General features: G+C 49.5%; 1 protein-coding gene across 2 annotated transcripts in view; it reads left to right on the top strand.

Annotated features, from left to right (window-relative positions):
- PTGIS (prostaglandin I2 synthase) overlaps nucleotides 1-15938 on the top strand; it is a 44284-nt gene that overhangs the window by 2683 nt on the left and 25663 nt on the right. Inside the window, exons 1-4 of one of the 2 annotated variants that reach the window (XM_019640980.1) lie at nucleotides 5043-5387; nucleotides 7709-7832; nucleotides 9532-9710; nucleotides 12481-12624. In XM_019640980.1, the coding sequence (XP_019496525.1) occupies nucleotides 5275-5387; nucleotides 7709-7832; nucleotides 9532-9710; nucleotides 12481-12624 (560 nt within the window). In that variant the 5' untranslated portion in view covers nucleotides 5043-5274. Of the gene's footprint in view, nucleotides 1-5042; nucleotides 5388-7708; nucleotides 7833-9531; nucleotides 9711-12480; nucleotides 12625-15938 lie in introns of those variants that run through there. The other variant, XM_019640981.1, reaches the window with a different exon arrangement.

Here is a 15938-nt window from a genome sequence, read left to right as displayed (position 1 = left end):
CAGTTGGGGGGCAGTTGCATGGACCATGGGGAGACCCCATAGGGACCCCCATTTAATTTTCTCCTCCGAGCTTAAGTATTTGTTCTCCCCCATTTTACAGAGGAGGAAACTGAGGCTCAGAGAAGCCAAGCAGCTTGCCCAGCGTCTGCCTGGATTAAAAATCTGGGCTGCAAGAAACTTTAATTCCCAGGAAAAACGAATTGTCATTCTTCCCACACGTGATATTTGTGATCTGAATGCTCAAAAGTCTTAGAACCACATGATGCTAAGATAGTAAGAGATGCAGCTACCACCAGAAGATTCTTAAGGAAGGACAAATAATTAAGTGTTGGAAAAGAGGTGGATGACACTGTTGCTATGTAGACGATGATCCAAAGTTTGGGTCAAAACAAGCAAGGTTCTGCACCCCTCTCGGCTTATTCCTTTTTCCTGGCCGTCCCTGGAGGTAATGTTCATAACCCCATCTTACAGCCCAGCTTAGAAAGGCTAAGCGAACTCCTTAAGGCCACACAGAAATTATATTCCACATTTGTCCTGTTCCAAACTTATGCTTTTCCTAGTAAAAAGGGAAAAAAGCACTAATTCAATTAATCAGCAGTTCTATCTTTACCTCTGGCTTGGATTTTTTTTTTTTTAGCTGAACCATCCTGCCACCTCTTGGTACTCAGCAGGGGCCAGGACTCAAACCGCTGTTGCTCAGAGCTCAAACTCTTGAGCGAGCTCTTAACCAACTGAGCCAGTCGGCCGGCCTTTTTTTTTTTTTTAATAAAAAAAATTACTAACAAAAAAGTTCAACCATGCAGAAAAATAGAAAGAATGGTATAAGAACTCTCCTCACCTCGATTTGACAGTTGTTAACATTTAAAAAAAATTACCGATGTCATATCTCACAAGTAAATATCTCAGCATGCACATCAAAAAACAATGACAATCATACTCCTGTTATCTTGCCTGAGAATATATCAAATAATTCTTAATGTCATTTAGTTCCCAGACCAAATTCACATTGCTGCAATTATGGCAAGAAATTTTAAGCCCAGCTTGATAACTATGAGTGTTTTCTCCTGGGAGAGCTGGGAGTTAGGAAGCTGACTTCTGTGTCCATTGAGGCTGTGATCTGCCATGTCAGCATCAGAAACCTTCTTGGTTTCCTGGTCCTAGTTTCTCCATCTGTACTCGGAGGTGGCTCGCGTAGCTGGTCTCTCGCGCCCCAGCCACTTCGCCAGGCTGAGTGCATCTCTTTGGGTTTCTGTGACTGCTGCCAGGAGGATTGAGAGAGGTCTTCTGGGTGGGAAGCCCCTTTTCTGGGGGATGAGAAGCCACAAGTGGTATCAGGTGAGAGTTCCTGGTGGCTCAAGGGCTGATCTGGGCCCTTGCAGGAGGCTGAATTTCTAGGCACAAATAAATCTGTCTTATTCCAATATGCACTAACCAGCGGTCACCAAATGGTACTCCGTGGCTGGATTTAGCCCCAGGTAGGTCCAGTGTGTACCATATAGCACGAGGGGAGGGAGTTAGGAGATTCTACACACAAAGCTCCGGATTTCCAGCTTCTTGTGAAAAATTGGAAGCTCTAGCAACACTCGCTTGGGACTCAGTAGTACAGCCCACTCCAAACCTTGCCACAGTCGCAACCACTCTCTATTGCCTCTCCAACATGTAGCTGTTCTATTATCATTATATGTGCTCTACTGTTTTTTCTTATGTTGAGAAACAATTCTCTGAATCTGCATCTGTTCTAAAAACAGGGAAACAAAAACTAGAGAAAGATGACCATGTGCTTTTTCTACGCAGTGAGAGTCCATGAGAGGGGGCGGAGTGGAAGAGAGTTAAGGAGACCCTTGGTCAGTGGCAGACACCCTGTGAGTGAGCCCCGGAGAAAGAATGGGTTAAGTCATTTCGAGAGAAGCTCAGGTTGTTCTAACCCAGCGGGGCAGCAACCAACCCCCTTCTGTTTCTCTATTAAATCCTGCTTGATGGAGCCTGAGACCCTGAACTGAGTTGAAACTACTGAACAGAGAAGTCAGGCAATCTACCAACAGCTAAATGACGCAGCCTCTGCTCTGGGCAACCCAGAACATAGATTATCTGTCAGGCGCTTAACCTGCACCAGCTCCCTTAACCCACTTAGCAACTCTGGGAGGCAGGTGCTGCTCATTGAGCACCAACTGTGTACATGATTCATTCATCTGACACATATTTACTAAGCACCTACTATGTGCCAGGCACTGTTCTAAGTGCTGGGGCCAACAACTGGTACCTGCCCTCATGAAGATTTCATCTATTGAAGGCATGATACTTTAAGAGACCCCAAAGGTGGGTGATATCCATCCTTGACCCTCTCCCTTGATTTCCAAAGGGTCAAGTGGAGAGGGGCAGGACAGCTGGTAGGGTTGGCGGTGGGGTCTGTGAAGGAGGAATGGGCGGTTTTTGGAAGAACCCACATGATGGGAATCAAAGCACAAGGGGAGGATCAGAAAAGGTGCCTTGGTGTCTGAACCAGGAAGTGCAGGCGACAATCAGCTGTGTGGGCAGGAGCTAGTAATGAGGGCCAAGCTGTATATCCCTTCCCCTCCCCCACCCCCACCCCCAGGGCCTGGCAGGGCCTCAAAACAGTGAGAGTGTCAGTGGGAGAGGCTAGAGACCGCAGGCCCCAAAATAGGGCCTCCTTCACCCCCACTGGCCACGACTGTCACCCTGGAATGTAGGCTGGGCCTGAGTGGGATTCAGGGCCCCCCGCTGGAGGAGCCGCGGCCACATCTGAGGTCAGATGTCTGGGCTCCCAGCTTCCTGCCTTTGTCTGCACCACTTTGGGACTTTTCTGGGGAAAGATGAAAGTTGCCAGAAATAATACCTGGCTCGATGGGGAGCTCCTGTAGCAGCAGGGATAAAGAACAGGGAAAGGAAGCCGGGCCACACCCCCATCCTCAGATACTTCTTAGGGAAAATTTCTCTCGCCTTGCATTTGGGCAGGTAGCTGAAACCTCTCTGTGTCTCAGTTTCCTCATCTGCAAAGTGGGGGTGCAAATGTCCGCTTGGGGTGACTTGGGGCCAGGGTAGCATCTCTGCAGCCAGAATTGCCTGGATTAGAAACCCAGGTCCTTCCAATGTGGGTTCTGGGGCAAGCGACTCAGCCTCTCTGTGCTTCCGTCTGTAAAATGGACTTGATAGTAATATTTCCTTTCTCATAGGGCGACACAGTCAGGGCTCGTTAAGTATTAGCCATTATTACCAAGCAAGGAAACCTTTGGGAAATGCATAGCGCCTGACATATCGTCGTTGCTTAATAAATGGCACCCGAGAGTCTAATTGGTCCTGTTTCTCAGACCCACTCAGCTGCTCCCCAGTTACTAGGTGCCAGGTACTTACTGTTCTATAACGTCCTTCACCTGCATCACAGCCTGATGTGGTCGGTAGTGTTGTCACTCCTGTTTTTCAGATGAGAAAACTGAGGCATGGGGCAGCAAGATCGCACAGCCAGCAAGAAGCATGGCTGGGATTTGAAGCCAGGAAGTGTGGGCTCATAACCACCATGCCCTCCTGCCTCTTGTGCAAAAAACACCGCTCCCACGTCCTGTCTGTCTCTGGGCTGGTGCACACTGGCCTAACCCCAGGCTCTGCCAGTGTGACACCTTCCCTTTAAATGCAGCCTTCGGGGGGGAAGTGGCCTTGACCCAGTAGCTCACAAAGAGATGAGGGGAAAGGACGGGTCCTGGCACCGTTCCTGCACCCCCTTAGCATCCCAAACCTGCAATTTTGCAAGTCTCTTCAATGAGGGGCTCAGAGGCAGAGTGTGGCCCGGTGGGGTTGGGGGGACACTGGGGAAGGCGCTTCCTGGTACCTTCAGACCTCATTCTCTGGGTCTGCTCCCGTATTGCCCAAACCCTGTTCCTCAGCCTGGCCAATCTCCCTGTTCACCACCTGTCCAATCTCCCTGTTCACCACCTGTCCTACCCTTTGGATTATGTTGGGGAACAGCCAGACTGAAGAAGCAGGAGGCCATGGTGGGGGAAGGCGGAGAGAGAGGGAAAGAAGGACAAAGAGAAGTTGGTGCTCTCCTAGACTGCTGGGGGAGGGGACACAAAAGTCCCCCGCCCTGGAAGTGCGGCAGTCAGGTGCTCGGCCTGGCTCACTGGGGACCGTGGCCTCCGCTTCCGCCTTTATTGCTGTCCTGGGTGATCACGGTAGTCTCCTGACACATCTCCCCCCTGCCTCTCTCTCTGTTGCAACCTTTTTTATTTTTTTTTAAATTGGGGAATTGGGGAGGGGGCCAGCCAAGTTGTTGCTCTTCAACCTTCGTTGTGGAGGGCGCCAGTCGCCATCTGGCTGCCCATCAGCAGCTCGTGGCCTCTAAGCTCAAGGTGCTGTGTTCAATCTTAGTTGCGGGTGGGCGTAGCCACCATCCCATGTAGGAGTTGAACCAGCAGCCTTGTTGTTAAGAGCGCACGCTCTATCCACTGAGCCATCCGGGCGGCAGCTCAGCTTAAGGAGTTGCAACCTTTTAATAGCATACCCACATCCTTTCCCTCTCCCGCTTTGAACCCTCCAAAGGGTCCCCCGCTCACTTGGCATACAAGCCAGGCTCTCTCCTTGGCCTTCAGGTCCTCATGGCCCATGGGCCATCTCCAATGTCATCTCCTACCTCTCACCGCCACATTCTCCACTCCAGCACCATCGGCTCCTGCTGTCGTGAAAAACCTCCAGTGAATTTCCACATCAGGGCTTTTGCACATGCTGTTCCTCCTGCCTCTAATGCTTCTCTCTTTCACTGTACTCCCTTCTCGTCCTTCAGGTCTTTGCCCACATGGTACCTCCTCAGAGAGGCCCTCCCTGACCACCTTCTCTAAACTAGACCCCCTCACTATCTCATATCACCCTTCTTTCTTTTTCTTTAATGGGATAGAATTCACATACTATAAAATTCACCCTTTAAAAATACACAGTTCAGTGGTTTTTAGCATATTCACAGGGTTGTGCAACCATTACCACCAATCTAACTCCAGAATATGTTCATCATTCCAAAGAGAAACCCTGTACCCATTAGAAGTCAGCCCCCATTTTCCCCACCTCTTAGCCCTTGGCAACCACTAATCTATTTTCTATTCCCATAGATTTGCGTATTCTGGACATCCCATAGAAATACACCTGGGATCATGCAACATGTGTGGCTTTTTGTGGCTGGCTTCTTTCACTTAGCAGAATGGTTTTTGAGGTTCTTCTACATTGAAGCATGCGTTAGCACATTCCTTGTTATGGCTGAATAACGTTCCAAGGATGAGTGGACCACATTTTGTTTATCCATTCATCAGTCAATGGACATTTGGGTGGTTCCACTTTTTGGCTATTATGAATAATGCTACTATGAACAATAGTGTACAAGTTTATGTGTGAGCATATGTTTTCAATTCTTTGGGGTATATTGCTGCGTCATATAGTAACTCTGTTTAACCTTTCAAGGAACTGCCAAGCTAGTTTCCAAAGCAGCTGCACCATCTTCCATTCCTACCAGAAAAATATGAGGATTCCAAGTTCTCCACCTTCTTGACCGCACTTTTCTTTTTCCTTGTGGTCATCTTAGTGGGTGTTAAGTGGCCCTGCATTGTGGTTTTGAGTTGCAGTTCCCTAATGACTAATGATATTGAGCATCTTTTTGTGTGTTTACTGGCCATTTGTGTATCTTGTTTGGAGAAATATCCATTCGAATCCTTCTTGCATTTTTTAAAAATCGGGTTGTTTGTCTTCTCATTGTCAAGTTGCATCTCTTCTATTTTCTTCATCACACTTCTCACTCTCAGAAGAGACTTTGCTGTTTTGTGTTTTGCCTGTCTCTCTTTATTAGCATATCAGCTTCATGAGGGCAGGGACCTTCTCTGCCCTGTTCACTGCTGTGTCTCCAGTACCCAGAACGGTACCTGCTTCCAAGTAAATACTTGGTGAAGGTGTGAATGAGTCCCCAGTGAAAAGAGCGGTGGGATGGCTTACTCACTCACTCAGCAGACAAGGAGCTTTCTGCATCCCTATGGTTCTAATAATTCTAAAACTAAACCAGGGGTCCTAGCCTAGGTTTAGGGGCCTCCAAGGGGTTCACGGTGAGCAGCAGCCCTGCAATAGTGTGAGGCCTATATTGTGATCATGATGTCGTTCTCGTTAGCTGACAGTACTTCCCTCAGAGCGTGGAGGGCTGGGCTCTAGGATGAGATGAGTGTTCACATGGTGAATGCTTGGCCCAGGGCAGGGCCCAGTGCAAGTGCGATGTAAGTTTGTGTGTGTTATCTCCCGCTGCGTAACAAATTACTGCCCACTCAGCAGCTTAACACAACATCCATTGATAAGCTCACCTTTTGGCAGAAGTCAAGGGTGGTGTGGCTGGGTTCTCTGTTCAGAGTCTTACAAGGCGGAACCCATGGTGTAGGCCAGGCTGCCTTCCTGTCAGGAACCTCCAGAGAAGAATCTGGCTGAATGCAGCTCCTTGCGGTTGTGGGACTGAGGTCCCCATTGCCTTGCGTGCATTCAGCCAAGGTCTATTCAGAACTCCTAGAGGCCACCGGCGCTCCTGGCCATGTGGCATCTTCTATCTTCAAAGCCAGCGACAAAGACTCTCCCTGATGCCAAATCTCTCTCATGCTTTGGGTCTCTTTTGCCAGGAAGAGCCCTGTCTCCACCTGGTTAGGCCAGGCCCACTCAGGAGAATCGTTCTATCTTTAAGTCCATTGAACCATTTATCCCCCACTCAGTGGGAGGGGATTATATAAGCGTTTAGGTTATGGTGGGTCATCTTAGAGTTCTGTCTACTCCAGGGAGCTATAAATACTGTTATTAAGTTCTCAGAGTCTCTGTGCTCCCACAGATGATGCTGATATTGAATTTCACGCACGCACGCGTGCTCACGCGCGCGCACACACACACACACACACACACCCTTCCCACCCCCTGGCTGAACTAGCATGCACCCCTGGGGTATCCCCAAAGGCCATGGGCCTGGCCTCTGGCCACCTGAGATACTTCAGATTCTGAGCTGGTGGGGGGCAGTCAGGGGTCAGAGACCCTCTGCCACCCAACTGTGCATTCCAGTCTCATCCTTCCTCTGTGGGCATGACAGGAAATGGGAGACTCTAAAACCCTGGTCCATGCTGGCTCAGCAGTGAACTTTTTATATACACTGTATATGCTACTGGGTTCTGGCAAGCTCTCCCACTCACGGAGAGATGACCACCTCCATCAGCTGGTCCTCCAACGTCTGCTCTCAACCCTCTAGAGCCCAATCTCTACTCAGCAGCCAAAAGGATCCTATGAAAACCTAACCCGAATCATGTCCTTACTCTTCCATGGTTCCCACCTCACTCAGAGACAAAGCTAAGGTCCTCTCAGCAGCCGACAAGGCCCTACGTGGTCTGGGCCCCATTACCGCTCTGGCCCCAACCTCCGCTGCTTTTCCTTGCTCCCTCCAGTCCAGCCACACTGGACTGCTCTTTGAACACACCAGGCCTGATCCGACCTCGGGGACTTTGTGCTTGTCCCCTCTGCCTGGAAGGCTCTTCTTCAAGATACCTGTGTGGCTCCCGCCCTCATCACCTTCAGGCCACTGGTCCAATGTCTCCTCAGGGGAGCCTCCCCTACCCTCTCCGTTTAAAATCACACCCCATGCCCTACACACTTTTATCCTTTTCCCTGCTTTATCAACTGGTGATAAGTGCTGTGGCTTCTGCAGGCGACCTGGCGAGCCTCCCCTGGACCTGGGCATTATCCCCTGGTTAGGCTATGCCTTGGAGTTTGGAAAAGATGCTGCCAGCTTCCTCACTAGGATGAAGGAGAAACACGGTGATATTTTTACTGTAAGTACTTTTGTGCCTCTTGGGAGGGAAGGGATGAGCAGCTGGGCCTGTCATACCTGGTATTTACTGATTCCTTCCATATCCATCCATATACTAACTCATCCAACATCCATCCAGTGGTCCAGCTAACGTTCTATCCATATATATATATATATATGTTCTGTACATCCAATGCTTATCTACAACCCATCCCTTCATTCTCACTCTAGCATCTTCCCAACATTGAGCTATGAAGCCATTCAATATCTATCTCATATTTGTACACCCATCTAACTGATCTCTATCCATTCATTTAGTTTCCATCTATCCAAAATCCACCCATCCATCTAACATCTATCCTTCTGCTGGTCTACCCAGTATTAAGCAGCACGCTTCCATCCTAATATCCACCCAACATTCATTCATATATTCCTTTTCCTCAAACCTCCATCTATCCACACATCCATCTGTCCTTCTATATACCTATCCAACATCTGTCTAGCCATCCATTTATCCATCATCTATTCTTCCATCTGTCTACCCAAATTTATTCAGTATTCTTCCACTCATGTGCCTAACATCCATCCAACTTTCATTTGTATATTCAATTTCCACCAACTTCCATCCTTCCATTTACCTACCCATATTTCCATCCATCTACCACTACCCACCCAACATTTAGTTATCTATCCATTTAATAAACATCTATTTATTATCTCTGCATCTACCCATCCCTTCAACATCCATTCAAACAACCACCACTCATCCATCCACCCTCCATGTATCCTTCCAACTTTTATCCATCCAATATTTATTTGTCCTTCAATCTGTTTACCCAATGTCCACTTAACATCCTGCCATCCATGTATTCACTGTTCATCTGTACATCTATTTTCCAGGCAACCTCTAGCCACCCATCTATCCATCTTTCCATCCAAGATGCACTCAGTGATCTATCCTTTCATTGATCCACCCGTTTAACGATCCATCCAGTAGAAATTTTCTCTTGACTCTTGGCCTCTATTTTTTGAGAGTTTGATTAACACCACTCAAAGACCACACTGAAAATGGAGCCAAGGCAGTGGGTAGTTAGAATTGTGTGACCCCTGCACAGACATTTGAGGGGAAATGCCCTTACCTTGTTGTCTGTAGGGTTATAGCTCTCTAATGTTGCTTCCTTCTCCTCTGGGGCAGCCTGGTGCATACAGAGCTCAAGCTCCGAAGGAAGTAGGTTTTGCTTGCACATCCACTAGCATTTATCCACTAACATCCATCCATCCATCCATCCACCCACCCACCCATCCACCCACCCACCTACCCACCTATGATGCGCACACACCCATCTGCTGCCTTCTGTAAGCAAAGTCTCTCCTAGTTTCTAGAGATATGACAATAACCAAGATAACCATGGCAGGTGCTTAAGGTGGTTAAGAGCACAAACTTTGGTTCAGAAAAGTGCAGACTTCCAGTACTGGGTCTGCCACTTCTCAGCTGTGTGAGATCTTGGGCACATTACGTGACTTCTCTAAGCCTCACTTTTCAGCCATAGATGGCTGAATGATGGGCCCTACCTCACAGGGTGGCTGTGAGGGGTAGATGAGAGAAAATTGTCCATTCAAGACCTGGTGGGGCCAGTGCCTGGCACAGGGTAAGCCCTTGACCGCTGAGAGCAGCTGTGGTTCATCGTGGCACTCCTCACGCTATCCTGACAACTTCCCAGGTGCTGGTGGGAGGCAGGTACATCACTGTCCTCCTGGACCCACATTCGTACGACTCGGTGGTGTGGGAGCCACGTACCAAGCTGGATTTCCACGCCTATGCCGTCTTTCTCATGGAGAGGATTTTCGATGTTCAGCTTCCACATTACAACCCTAGTGATGAAAAGGCCAAGATGAAACCGTGAGTGGCCGAAGATGGTACCTGTGGGTTGGCAGGGTGGGCGCTCTGCTTCTGCCTGAGTAGTTCAGGTCGTGCTTGTCTCCACAACAGGTGTCTAGTAAAGACATTTTGTGTTGAGAAAACAAACAAAAACTAAAGGAAAAGCAAAACTCAAAAGAATGGAGCTGAAGAAGAACGCTTTAGTTCTTAGGAGGTAGCTCTGATTTTAGTAGAAGGAGACCAGGGTTTGGATCAACCAGACCTCGATTCAAATCCCAGCTCCGCCCCTTTTTAGCCTTGTGACTGGACAAGTCCCTCCCTCTCTCTGAGCCTCTGTTTCCATCTCTGTAAATTGAAGGGATGTGGGCGAGGTGATTAGTATTTTTGAGTCCATATTCTGTGCCAGGCAGCATGCATGATCTCATTAATCTTCACATCAATGCTGGGAGGTAAGTAACTTACAGCCCCATTTTACGGATGAGGACACTGGCGCTCAGAGAAGAGAAGTGACTTTTCGTAGGTCACACAGCTAGGAAGTGGTCCTGAAACATAAGGAATACTTCTATCAGCAAGAGGACATGTGAGCACATTTAGTCTGTATTCATTCAGCAAACATCTGAGGACCTGATATACACTGGTCACCGTCCTAGATGCAGGGGGCACAGAATGATGACGACTACCATCTGAGGACACCTACCATATGCGAGGTGTTTGATAGGTGCACCTTCATATCTGTGCAATAGCCTCAAGGGGTAGGTATTTTTATTGTCATTTTACGGGTGAGAAAACTGAGGCTCAGCGAGGTGAAGTGACTTACCCAAGGCCTAGTGCTAGTTAAGTGGCAGAGCTGGGATTTGAACCCAGGTCTGCAGACTCCACAGCTCATTGTCCTCCACCCAAGATACTGAGGAAATGAGATTCTGCATCCCCCCACTAAAGAGTCACACAGTCTATGGGGTGACTGGTTAGCTCAGTTGGTTAGAGCGTGGTGCTGATAACACCAAGGTTGCCGGTTCGATCCCTGCGTGGGCCTCTGTGAGCTGCGCCCTCCTTAAAAGAGTCAACTATGTCATTGTAGCATGAAAGCCATGTGTAACCAATGACCATGGCTGTTCTGCCCCCCGCCCCCCCCCAAAAAAAAAAAATCACACAGCCTGATGGTAATCTTTAGTGATCTGTCACTAGGAAGGGTAACCTCCTGGAGTTAAGACAAGCATCTAGAAGGCTGGGTTTTGCAGGACTGCTGAAGTGGAGGAAAGGCCAGCGTTACGAGGTGAACACTGATGAGAGGCAATGCCCACTGTGACCTTGGCTTTGTGAGACAGCTGCTAGGAGTATATCTGAGGCTGAGCGTCCTGGGTCCTGCTATTCCAGGGGAATCACGGGATCCCGTTAATAACAGGAGTCCACAGTTCACTGCATCCTATCCTTCTACCCAGGGAGGACCCCAGGTTCCTCCAGTGTCTGCCCTCCCGAGTTTTGGGGAAGTTCTCACAAGCTGGCATGATGTCTTCTGAGCATGGCTCTCACATCTGTCGAAGGCTACTGTCTGTCGAGGAGCGGAGCCCCAAGTGGGGTCAGGGAGACAGCCAGATCGGGGCCAATCACGATGCCAGCTTCCATCTATTGAGCACTTACCATGTGCCAGGTGCTGCATTAAAACCTTCACGCACATCATCTCACATGGGTCATGTCTCTTGTTATTCCAACAATGTTCCGACTAGAACATCCAAAAGCTTTTTATTACCTGGAAGTTCATGGAACCCCTCTGGAAGTCTTCCCCTCTTGGGTTATCCAAGAACCCAGGGATTTAGTCAGTCTAAAGGGGCCCGTCCTATTTCCAAGCCAGCAGCAGGTGGCGAGGAGGGGACCACCTTATCTGTGCACTAGCACTGTTCTTCTTGTGCTGCCACAAGGTGTTGCTGTTGAACATGGACTGCCCCGCCCCAAGGACACAGTCCATCCACTTGCTGCCCTGGTGCCGTCTGGTCTAGATCCCTGCACAGGTTGTAGAGGGGACTTAAACTTAGATACGAGATCCCACCTTTCTTGACGTCTAATAAAACACTCAGTCATGGTTCAATGTTGACTGTATTGTGGAGGCTCAGTACAGAGGGGCTTCTAGCTTCAGCCACACACTCTCCCAAATATGGTTCTCTCCTCAGACTCCTAGGCACACACCATGACGAGGTCACCAGAAAGATTCCCTATTCCATGTCACATTCACTTGGGGTCATGTCTCATTAGCAGTCCTTGGTGAGGGGACATTTTAACTATCCAAACAGGTCTCCCTGACTTTGGATCTCAAGGAGAAGGGGTTGACCTCTTAGTTCTCTCTCTTCCAGAAGTCTGTGGGTTCTGTATCTAAGCTTGTGTGCCCCGAAGAGGGACAGACTACGGTGGTGAAGAGTTCAGTCTCTGGAGTTGGGCAGATCAAGATTTTAATCCCAGCTGTCTCACTTACTGGCTGAATGACCTTGGACAAGTCACTTTCCTCTATGTCCCTGAGTTTCTCTGTCTGTAAAATGGGTATCATAATAGCAGCTATTCTTCCTAGGGTTGTCAAAAGATGAAATGAGATCATTATGCTTAGCACAATAAGTCGTGACGGTTGTCACTGTTGTTGACGACAGTAATAATAATACCATCTTGTTTAAGCCAATCACCCAAAGGCTCCCACTGCCAACAAGGAGCTGGAGCCCCGGGACCCTGAGGCTTGAGGAGAGAGGCGCCTGTGTGCAGGTATTTCCCTTGGGAGGCCGTACTCTCACTCCTCTGTTCCCTGCCTCAGGTCTCTCCTCCACAGAGACCTCCAGGCGCTCACGGAAGCCATGTATGCCAACCTCCACACCGTCCTGTTGGGTGACACCACAGAAGCAGGCAATGGCTGGCATAAGATGGGTCTCCTCGATTTCTCCTACAGCTTCCTGCTCAGGTGAGCCCACGTGGCCCCCACTCTCCTGCGTGAAACCCAGCACACTGGACCTGGGTCAGCCGTTAATAGTGGCTGGGGAACCATGAGGTTGTGGGGCAGGGTGGGGGGAGCAGTTGGGGACACTCGAAGCAAGATGACATTTTGCATCTGGGACCCCAGATATTTACCTGGTTTGACCTGTGAGTTGTAAAGGAGACACAGGCCAAAATAAAAAAAGGGGGGGGGCTTACCAGCTTTGCAATTTATTCTAAGTAAGATGAGTGACATTGGGGGTTTAAGCAGGGGCGTAACGTGATTGGAGTTTTCAAAGGTCTTTTGGCTGCCGGAGCGAGACTAGGCCACAGGTCAGGTGTGTGGCAAAGAGAGAAAAGCAGGACTTGTTAGGAGGCTGCTGCGGTTGTCCAGGTGAGGAAGAATGGTGGCCTGGACCAAGGAGATGACAGGGAGATGGTGAGACTTTGGGGGGTATTGGAGATGAGGGGACCTGCTGAAGGATTTGATCGGGGTGGTGGTGGGTGTCGGGGAGGAGGGTGGGCACAGGGAGCGAGGGAAAGAGTGGCGAGAAGGACAATGCATTGATTTTTGCTGGTGCCATTAACTGACCAGCATTTCATAAAAGAAAGGACACTTCTTCAACTGCTCAAAAAAATTAGAGGGACACAGTTTCAGAGTACAGGACAGGCATTCGCTGACACATGTGCACACAGGCACACGTGTGACACACGTGTGCATACATGTAGGCTCAGCCTGTGTTAGTGCATTGAGGCCTCACAGTGGCTCTATGAAGCTGGTACTTCACAAACCCCATTTGACAGGTGAGACAACTGAGGTCTGGAGAGCCAAAGGCATTTACCCAGAGTTCCACAGTTAGCATCATGACAGCGCTGGCGGCAGGGCCTACCCTCTTGAGCATGGCCCTTGATGTGTGAGAGGTCCGCATCTTTTTCATTTCACCCTGGAATGGTGCCGACTCCGTCAAGGGCTGCAATTGGTCTGGGAGATGCTGGTCTGGTCCACCCAGTCCTTGTATGATGGGGAGACTGAAGTCCAGACAGGGGCAGCTAAAACCACTCAGCAAAAGTTCACAACAGGGTAACTCCGAGGTCTCCTGGCTCCTGCCACCCTGTGTCCCTGTGAGGGCAAAGAAGTCAGAGGGAGCTGTGGCACTGGAGGAGGTGGGGACGAAGTGGTGGCAGCTGGGTCTTTTTAGGCCCATGGTAACAGCAGGGGGTCAGAGATAAATGGATTCCTGCTTGAGGCCTGGGCTGGAGCTCCTGCCTCCTGGCCTAGCAGCCTAAGGCCTTTTCATCGCCATCTGTAGCCCCCGAAATAGAGAGGGATCAGCAGGTTGCATGATAGGGATACTGAAACGGAGGTGCAGGTTCACATGGCCCCAAACCCTGAGATGCCACTGCTTAAACCTTCTAACTTGTCCTATGCGGGCCCTTGCCTCACTCAGAGTCACATCCAAAGTTCTTACCCTGGCCTACAGAATCCTGCGTGATCTTCCCCGACCCCATCTGTCATCTCACTGGCCTCCTTGCTGTCTTTTTGGACAAGCCAGGCACATTCCTACCTTGAGGCCTTTGCAGATTCTGTTCCTTTGCCTGAGAATGTTGTTCCCTACGTGTCTGCATGGCTCCTACCTCACTTAATTCAAGTCTCATCTCAAGGGTCACCTGTTCAGAGAAGCCTCTCCTGAGACCCTATTTAACATGATGGCCCTCTCTCATTTACCTAGCCCCATTCCAGCTTTATTTTTCTCTGGAACTCCTGGCGCCACCTATAGGTTATATGTATATTCACACATGTAATTGTCTCCAGCCAGGTTTTGTTTTTTGATGGGAAAGTGTCATAGGAAGAGGCTTTACTTCCACAGTGAGAAATCTCATGGCTTTCTTTTCTTTTCTTTTCTTTTTTTTTTGGTTTATGTTTCATTGCCTATTTTGGTAGAAATCTACGTACAGGGAAATAGTTCTCTGCTTTAAAAAATAAACCAGTGCAAGTAAGATGACAAATGGTGACTGCAGTGTCATGGAGACCACAGGGCCTTGTGAGGACTGCCTGACCCTGCCAGCTCCATCCCGTCTAAAACGGGAGGCCATGACTCAACTCCTGCCCGGGGTAGCCAGGCCGGGCTGCAGACTCTGCGTGGCCAGATGCTGTCTTTTTTCAAGATGAGATGAGGGGGAAATCCAGATTTTGTGTGAATATCCCCAAATGTTTAAACATACATTCAGTGTGTTTCTAGGAGAACTCTGTTGACCAAACAAAACATGTTTGGGGACTGAATTCAGCTTGTGGGCTGCCCTTTATAACTTGTGCCGCAGGAAACTGAGGGCATGAGTTTGGAGAAGAGCAGCCCAGGGCCTCACAGCTTTGGAGGAGAAGGGGCGGGGGGGATTCCTTCCGGGTCGATGCAAAGGCACAAGTGCGACTAGCAGGTTAGACGCTGGAAGGAGCTCATTTCAGCTGTTCTGAAGGAAGAATTGTTTCCTCTTAGTCCAGTGGGATGGGCCATCTCTGGCGGTGTGGAAGCCAAGGCTGGATGAGGGGTAGGTGTGTGGGATGTAGGGGAAAGGTGAACAGTAGCCTGGATGACTGAGCTCAGAATCATGACGGCTTTGTCATTTTCTCCCAAGGTCAGTGTTCTCAGCATTAAGCTCTAACCATCCATCCATTCATCCACCCACATATTCATCCATCACCCATTCACCCATCCATCTACCCTCCCATCCTTCCTTCCTTCCATCCATCCATCCATCCACCCATCCATCCATCCATTCATCCAGTGAACATTTATTGAAGGCCTACTATGTGCCTGCACCCTGACGATAAGGGAAAGAGTGGGACTAGAAGGGTCTCTCTCAGCCTCCACCCTCCTTTATTCCTGCTTCCACCCCCCCTTCTCAGGAAAACCCCTCTCCTGGGTAATCCAGGGTCTACGAGGCGTCTAAGGGGGAGCAATGGGGCTTCAGTGGCGCCTGTCTGCCCTGCCCCCTCCCACCACGTGGAATAAGTGAAAACCTGTGGTTTCCCTCCCAGGACTGAGGCCAGTGGGCCTGGGGCTGGGCTCCTGGAGCATTCACAGTGGCTGGTGGTGAAAACATTTCCTCCTCTGGGGTCATTCCTGCGGGCAGCGTGTGTGTGTGTGTGTGTGTGTGAGAGTGAGTGTGTGTGAGTGTGTGAGAGCGCGTGTGTGAGTGTGTGTGTGTGAGTGTGAGAGTGTGTGTGAGTGTGTGAGTGATAGTGTGTGTGAGAGTGTGAGTGTGTGTGAGTGTGTGAGTGAGTGTGTGAGTGTGTGTGTGAGAGTG

Source organism: Hipposideros armiger, unplaced genomic scaffold (assembly GCF_001890085.2).
Source record: "Hipposideros armiger isolate ML-2016 unplaced genomic scaffold, ASM189008v1 scaffold_54, whole genome shotgun sequence".
Lineage (NCBI taxonomy): Eukaryota > Metazoa > Chordata > Mammalia > Chiroptera > Hipposideridae > Hipposideros > Hipposideros armiger.
This window is presented reverse-complemented; position numbering and strand designations above follow the sequence as displayed.